Source organism: Perissodus microlepis, chromosome 9 (genome assembly GCF_051167445.1).
Source record: "Perissodus microlepis isolate ML-2025 ecotype Zambia chromosome 9, ASM5116744v1, whole genome shotgun sequence".
NCBI classification, from domain to species: Eukaryota; Metazoa; Chordata; class Actinopteri; order Cichliformes; family Cichlidae; genus Perissodus; species Perissodus microlepis.
In genome coordinates, this window is record NC_140469.1 from 7,151,553 (window position 1) to 7,159,372 (window position 7,820).

General features: G+C 45.8%; 1 protein-coding gene across 1 annotated transcript; it reads left to right on the forward strand.

Annotated features, from left to right (window-relative positions):
- Window positions 1-252: 252 nt before the first annotated feature.
- Window positions 253-7,047, forward strand: klf6a (Kruppel like factor 6a). The gene is made up of 4 exons (XM_084938852.1): window positions 253-662; window positions 2,251-2,824; window positions 3,569-3,692; window positions 4,213-7,047. Exons 1-4 carry the CDS (start codon window positions 561-563, stop codon window positions 4,262-4,264), a joined length of 852 nt encoding a protein of 283 aa, XP_084794978.1. The 5' UTR covers window positions 253-560; the 3' UTR covers window positions 4,265-7,047.
- Window positions 7,048-7,820: the final 773 nt, after the last annotated feature.

Sequence of the window (7,820 nt, forward strand, 5' to 3'; positions counted from 1 at the left end):
GACAGAAAAAAAAAAAAAAAGACTACGGCGAAAAGAGCCCGTCGCTGGTTATATATATGTGGCTATAAATACCAGCCAATCAGAGACGAGCCACTGAGAGTTAAACGAACCACTTAAAAGCGGAGATGAGTTAGCGGCCCGACGCGATTGGTCGGCTGTGATATCATTCGCGGGCCCTTGCTCTGCTCATCGCTGATTGGTGGAAAGGGAGGCGGGCGTAACTGGTGATGATGAGGGGGCGGCAGAGGAGAAGAGGGAAGGAGGGGAGGGGGCATCGAGGTTTGAAGAGGGAAGTTTGCAGAGCGCAGTTGTTCCCCATCCAGTGTGGTGCAGTGTTTGCAAATACCTTGAACGAGAGCGAGAGAAGAAGGAAAGGGGGGGATTGACTGGCTGACTGACGCGCGGAGTCTTCTTCTGCTGCTGCTGCTGCTGAGTACAAGTCGTTTGCATCGCGGAGGGATCGCTGCTGTGTCTTTCACTGGGTTTTCTACCTGAGAAAAATATATTTAAGTGCAGCTAAAACAAATTTAAATAATAAAAAATCACAAGCTCGGGGAAAAATGGATGTTCTACCCATGTGCAGCATCTTTCAAGAACTTCAAATAGTTCACGACACGGGCTATTTCTCAGCCTTACCGTCACTGGAGGAGTACTGGCAGCAGGTGAATATAAGTTAATGTATCCGCTAGCAGCTCTTTTTTTCCACTACTAAGTCTCAATTTGAGCCTGTAAGGCAAAGCGGAACTGAGCAGATTTCATGCTCTTCTTGCTGTAACACATGACACGGCGGACAACTTCAAATGTATTTATATGTACTATGTGCGTGTATGTACTCTGATAACGGTTGTACAAAAACAGGCTCCCGGTGCTTAGACGGATCCCGTTTCATTTTCTGTTTGGTTCTGAAGTTTGTGGCAGGCTGAAGTGGATCAGTGTGTCAGTCTGACAGCTGGAGTCCGAGATGAATGGGGAGAGAGTAACTCGAGCAGAATCGGCGTGCTCCTGCGTTCACTGCCACTGCTCTGTTTGGAGCACGGCTTCTGCTTGTTTTTCGGCCGATGCTCTCAGGGCACTGGGGTGCTTCTGTCAACTGCTGACACATGCTGGCGAATGACAGCGGTTGTGGGAAGGAAGTGCAGTTTGAAATCAGCATGAGAGTAGAGGATGTCGTTGTCGGTGCTTTTCAAATCACATGGTTATAAGTCTGTTGTGGGATCTGCGTTATACGTCTCTGTGCTTCAGAGCATTTGTTTTCCTTTACGAAACAGATGTTTGTATCATTCTTGGGATTTGAATGGGCTCCACGGCATAACGATATCAAAATGTCAAGCCTCGGCCAATTCCTCCTCCTCCTCGCATGAGTAGACACCAGCACAGCTGGAAAAATGTAGTGTAAAAGCTGCAGAGGCCTAGAGGAGAATATTTATAAAAGCTGCTGTCTCAGAACTCTTCTTCTAATGACCCCCCTCCTCCTTTTTTGCTTTTTAACTTTAAGGGCCCTGTATAAGTTAGTAAATTTAGAGTCAGTGAATCTTTTCACAGCTGGGGCTTGGAGGGGCTGACAGTGAGGGGAAGGACGTGATTGCATGACAGCGGTCCTGCATGAGGACAAGCAGCTGAAATGTTGGAGGGGGAAGTTGAGCGGCTTCCTTAAAAGGACTCTATATTTGTTGAGTGAGTCATTGTGGAGTGCTGAAATGACACTGCACGTTTGGCTGCAGGAGAGCTCAGAGCTGAGGCTGCTCAATGAACTCCATGTGGTCGCTTCGTGTTATGATGCCCAATCAGAGGTGGAGGGGGCTGAGCTGAGCAAAGGAGACACATGATTAGTGACGCTGGCATCAGGAAATGCAAATAATGGCGGTTTCTAGAAGCATGTGTCTTTATTTTTTCCCCAAATTGGCCATCAAAAGTTTAAAGTTTTGAAAATCGGGGCTTAGCTTTTAAGACGTATATCAGCGTGCGTCATGTGATACAAAGAAGCAGCAAATATTGGTTGTTTTTTCTTTAATTTTCCTTCCATTGCTTAATCAGTGCAGCCTCATTACTGCACATGCAGAAATAGCAGAAATTTCCTGGTTTCCCGCTGTAAGCGTTTAGCAAATATTCCACCAGCCAAAAGCATACTGGGGATGTGCGCATGCATGATTTAAAAGGATTTCCCCGCTCGCAGAAGCATTTTGCTGCTGTGAGTGAATGTGCTGTGACTCATCTGTTCTTACTGTGTCTTTTTCTTTTGCATTCATCCAGACGTGCTTGGAGCTGGAGCGCTACCTGCAGAGCGAGCCTTACGTCTCCACATCCGACCTCAAGTTTGACAGCCAGGAGGACCTCTGGAGCAAGCTGATCTTGGCCTGCGGGGATAAGGCCAAGGCCGAGTCTGACCCAAAGGCCCACGAGGAGGACAATCAGGACAGCCAAATCTTGGAAACCAACAGTGTGAATTCAGACGCCAGCAGCGAGGCTTCAGACAGTTCTGAGGAGCTCTCGCCCACTCACAGCTTTACCTCCAACCCTCTGGGCTCTGTCTTGGTTGGCTCTGGACCTTTTAGCCCCTCTGTCATTAGCACACCTCCATCCTCTCCCGAGGCCAACTCTGAGGCCAGCGGCGCGATGAGCAGCTGGGTGAGCACGCACGCCGAGTTGCACTTGCCGGTCAAAATCAGGAGCGGCGGCGTGGCAAAGAGCTCGGAAAAGACGGGACTTGCCTGCGGAGACGCATCTCCGGACGGCAGGAGGCGTGTGCACAGGTGCCACTTCAACGGGTGTCGCAAGGTTTACACAAAGAGCTCCCACCTAAAAGCACACCAGCGCACACACACAGGTGAGTCCCGGCTCTATCGGCCTCAGAATAAAAACAGGAAAGGGGGATACAAGGAAAGACAGTACTTTCTTTAAAAAAATAAAATCTCAGATTTTATTGAGTCGATGCCAGGAGTGCTGTTAATTCAGTCTTCCACCTTAATGGCATCGTCTGCCCATTGTGTCATGTAATTAAAGGTCCACAGTGCATGATGTCCTCAGCTGGAGCGCTGAGTATTAGCTCTGCATGGCTGGATAGCTAAACTGTGACCTAATCTATCTGGAATGTGACTGACTGAGCCAGAGAGAGAGCGAGGAGGGGGGGGTTTACAAGGGGGAGGGGTTGCACGTAGGAGATAAAAGGACTTCAAAACAGATTGGGTTTCACCATGGGAAAGGGGAGACTGGCTGAGGAGCCGGGGGGACTGAACTGGGAGGTTCTTTGACTGGTCATTCCAATGTCCCTTGTGTTTGATCAGCAGTGTGAAATTGCACTTGTGGCTTCTTCTTTTTTTCCCTCCCTCTGTTTTGCATTTTAAATATCCCACACATTCAGCCACACTGCAGCACTGTTGACATTCTTGGCATGTTTCGAGCTGCATGCACGCAGAGCCTGTGAGCCAACAGGTTCAGTGGTATCCCAGGTTTCAGACAGCTTTGTCAGCCCGTCTTCCTGATTGATTTGAATGAACGAAACAAGCATGTCATCACACCAGGAGGAAATGTTAGCGCGGGTTTTAACCAATCTTCTTGTTTGCTCCCGCAGGTGAGAAACCATACAGGTGTTCGTGGGAGGGCTGCGAGTGGCGTTTTGCACGAAGCGACGAGCTGACCAGACACTTCAGGAAGCACACCGGGGCAAAGCCATTTAAATGCAGTCACTGTGACAGGTAAGCTGGGCTGTTTATCTCCGAGCATCGTCACCGGGCTTCTGATAAGACTGCTTTTGTTCTCATGGGATCTGATTTTTAATTTATTATTTTCACTTCCCATGCATCATCCTAGCAGTGATGCTTGTCTTTAGACTAGCACATTCGTGTAGCCCAAAAAACTATCCCACTATGTAGCCCAAAATATCGGGTAATGCTAACTCAGTATACACACGTTGATATTTTTGGCCAGTTTGTCCAGTAAAAATGTGACATAGCATATTTCAGGCCCAACAGAAGCTTAAGAGTCAGATGTCAAGATTGCTTGTCTGCGTTGATGTTTGGACTCTAATTTTTAGAGTCTTTGACGCAAAAATCAGGAAAAGCCAGGCTGCAGGAAAAATGAAGCAACTGGCTTCTTCATATTAAGAATTTCTCAGTTTAGGTCTGCAGATTGCAACGACCATCTTCATGCCCTACAGCGTGCCTCATCCAACATCTTACTGACTTTCTCTCTCGCCTCCCCCCAATCTATCCACAGATGTTTCTCCAGGTCTGACCATCTGGCTCTTCACATGAAGAGGCACATCTAGAGCGGGGTGAGCGCCGAGCGACGCCACAAAGTGGGGGGAAAAAAAAGTTTTGAAAAGGGGAGAGGAAGGAAAAAAAAATGTAAACAAACGCCGCCTCCCGACCAGTCTCTTGGTTGAACTGTCCCAGAGCAGGGTGGCGGGAGAGTGTTCCAGCCAAAGCATGCCGTTTTGCACCATACTGAAACCCAGTGCCTCCGGGACCTCTCTTCGGAGAAAGGCGCTCTGAAGGTCGTCTGTTGCAACAAGAGGACAAAATCATGGATGGGCAAGTGTTTTTTTGTCGGTTTTTTTCTTTTTGTTTTTTTTGGATTGAGAAGGACTTAAAACACACACAAAAAGACAAAAAACTAAACAAAAAAAAACAGAAGAAATAAAAAGAAAAGACAATTAAAGGGTGAATGATTTGTACGTATGGTGCATGATGTTTTGGGGACATCTGCCAGACAGCAGATACACTGGTACTTTACTAAACTGTCTGAGGCAAGCATGTGTGCACTGTGAATGTCTGCGATTGGCTACCGGACCCCCCTCCTCCCCATCTGGAAGAGAGAGGAGAGGAAGAGGAGAATTTTGGGAGGTAGAAGAGATGGGATTGGCGGATGGGCTGGTACCGATGTTGCTGTGGACTGAGCATTCTGGGAGAAGCATTCCGCTTTTGTTTCCCTGGTGGCGGTGTGAGGATGAGGCAGGGAGGAAGCTCCTGCCTGCCTGCCTGTCTTGTGTGGTAACCAGACTTGGGTGAGGGAGGGGGGGCCCCCCTGCTTCTCTGAAGCTAGCGAGGCCTTGGGTTTGACCAGAGCCAGTGACAAAGAGAGAGAGAGAGGTGCTGACATGTCACCTTCTGGTCTGTGTAACCTAGGGACCAAAACACCCCCCTACACCCCTCCCCTCTCTTGGTCACTGTATGACAGGAGCTTTTTTTGGTGTTTTTGGTGCAGCTACTAAATGTGCAATGTGTTATGTAGCCTGGTTTATTATTTTTTTTACAAGCTACAAAGCTCATTTGTAGTCCAATTGTATAAGCTGTGTGCTTAGAGGTATAACACAACTATACTATAACTTCAGTATCATAGACAGGTGTTGCATGGTTCTAGGGTTTCTTCATTTCCTGTTTCCACTGTAATCAGGACTCCAGATAGTTTCAATAAAAGTGCAGCTAAACGGCAAACAGTTAAATGTTACAATATTGTACATAAAGCCTTGACGATTTCCTCTTTTTTTTAATATATATTTTAACACTTAAATCCATTGCCTTCATTCTGGTTTGTCAGATCACCCCTGCTTGCTAACGTTCTCATTCATTCTTTGCCTTGAGGAGTCATTTTGGATTTTTTTGTACTTTCTTTCCAATAATGCACTGTTGACCTTTTAATGGTGCCTTATGCAAGTGACTCGGCCCTCTGGGGTAGCCGTGGTTTTGCTCCCTTTGGGGTGTCACATTTGTTGTCTGGGTGATTTGCGAAAAGCTTAATCAAGGCTCAATTACAAATAAAATTGCACCTACTTTGTGTTTAAACTAGTTTTTTCTGGCAGTTAATTTGTTGTTTAAATGTAAATGTTCACAAAAGTACCTTTTCTGAGTCAACTGCCTTTTTTTTCCCGTCTCTTTTTGAGTCGGAGCACCAGTTTAGTCGATGTAAATGCCATTAATTTAAGTTTGAACTTGTACATAGGACAAATGCTGTATGTTTAGAGCACTTAAATTCATTTATTAAAGATGTTAACTACTGTGTAGTATGTACTGAAGTCCATCACACACAGTGCTGCTCCTCTCATTCACTGGTGTCCTTCCCCACCCCGGTTTGACCACCCCCATTTCCTTGTCCCTGCATCCCTTCGAGTGGGACTGAAGGGGGGGAAAAAAGCTAAAGATTTATTGTAATTAACAGGCTGCAGTCGGACAGGCCTCGCCTTGTACCGCCTCACAGTAATGAATTGCTAAAGGCTTTGTTGGCATGGAATCTGTCACAGACTGCTGACTGTGTAGGTTGGTTATTGACCTGTCTGGAGAGCTTTGTTTTAGCCAAGCTGCAACAGTATTATGAAAACCACAGGAGTGAGCCTGGTGGGGTGGGGTGAATGGAGGCTCTCAGGATCTGGGAAATTTGGCCACAAAAAAAGCTCATCAAAGTTTCTGTTTGGAGGTGGAGGGAGAAGGACCCTCAACGACAAAGTAGAGCCCAACCCCCCGACTCCCAAACCGCTCGGGCTTCTACCGATTACTGCTTTAGGATAAATCTTTGTGCGGCACTGTCTCTAGGTCAGCGACCCGGCTGCAGGAATCCAATGTCGCAGCAAGTTGCAGAGCGGCATGCTCCGACATATGGATTTCAGATGAGCGGGCACTGGAGACGGGGATGAGTACAAACTTGAAAGTGCTTGCTGCGATAGATTTTGGGAGCGCTGGCAAGGCCTTTGGCAGGCAAAGAGCAGGAACATCCATTCTGCGAAAACAGCAGCCGATACTGTTCCAAGTGATAATTGAGCCTTGATTCAGCCTCATGCTTTTTTTCTTTCCTTCTTGTCTTTGCTCGCATTTCTTTTTTTTCACATCTCCATCATCACTTTCATCTCCACTACCCAAACTACTCTGTCTCTCACACACACACAGAGCTCTTTGTTCTCAACTGAATCTTTGTATTAAAAAAAAAGGAAAAAAAAACTTTTGTAAAATTGTTATGTTTATGCTTTATGAAATTTTTATTTGAAATTGTTTTGCAAAATTGTTATATTTCTGTATGAATGTATTTTTTATTGGAATAAGAAATTCTTATCTGACCTTGGCTCGCCTCCTTTGTCTCATTTGTTGATTCTCCTCCTGAGTTATGCTTTATTACTGTGAAACCCCCTTTTTTTTTTCATTTTTTTGGGTTTTTTTGTAAAAATTTTTCCATTTCTTTTTTTGGCTGGAGGAATATATTTTTAACTTGCCCTGCAGTTACACGGATCACGTCAGATTAGAGCTGTGGTTGAAACACTGCATACTTTGTTTCTGAACAACCTCGCCTCTTCCTGACTCGTACATACCTTTCTCTCTTGAATGACCATCTTTGGAGAAGCTGGCTCTCAAACACAGAAACCTTGGTGGCAAACATTCCAATTTTTGCTTGGTTTTTTTGTTTTTTCTTCCCGCCCCCAGAAAAGTTTCAGTAAAATCCCGCTACAGCGGTTTCAAGTCTAAAAACGACTGACTGCTCAGAGCTAGCTAGCTCTCATCAAAGCAGAATAAATAATTTATCTCCGTCTCCTACAGCCCGTGGCATTTAATTAGAGAGCCGCTTTTATACATTTGTTAGATAATTACTCTACTTGACACAGATAATGATACAAAACAGCAGTGTATAAAGCAAAGAGTCTAGTTTAAGCTACAAACTAACAGGAAAATAAGAGTTAGATAAAACAACACCCTTCTTCTCTGCTTCCCGTGCTGATGACCTCGAATGGGCAGGCAACTTATTAGCACCTCTGATTTTCAGTAAAAGCCCTGTGGTTTCTAAATGAAGCTTTGCCTGCAGTTGGTAATTAAGCTCGCTCCGGAGAGCCTCCCGGCTTTGGA

What these genes read in the sequence shown, in the direction of transcription:
- klf6a (XM_084938852.1), top strand. Translation starts at nt 561, where the DNA reads ATGGATGTTCTACCCATGTGCAGCATCTTTCAAGAACTTCAAATAGTT. An exon ending in ACACCAGCGCACACACACAG is followed by an intron (nt 2,825 to 3,568) that starts GTGAGTCCCGGC and finishes TTGCTCCCGCAG; the next exon opens with GTGAGAAACCATACAGGTGT. An exon ending in AAATGCAGTCACTGTGACAG is followed by an intron (nt 3,693 to 4,212) that starts GTAAGCTGGGCT and finishes ATCTATCCACAG; the next exon opens with ATGTTTCTCCAGGTCTGACC.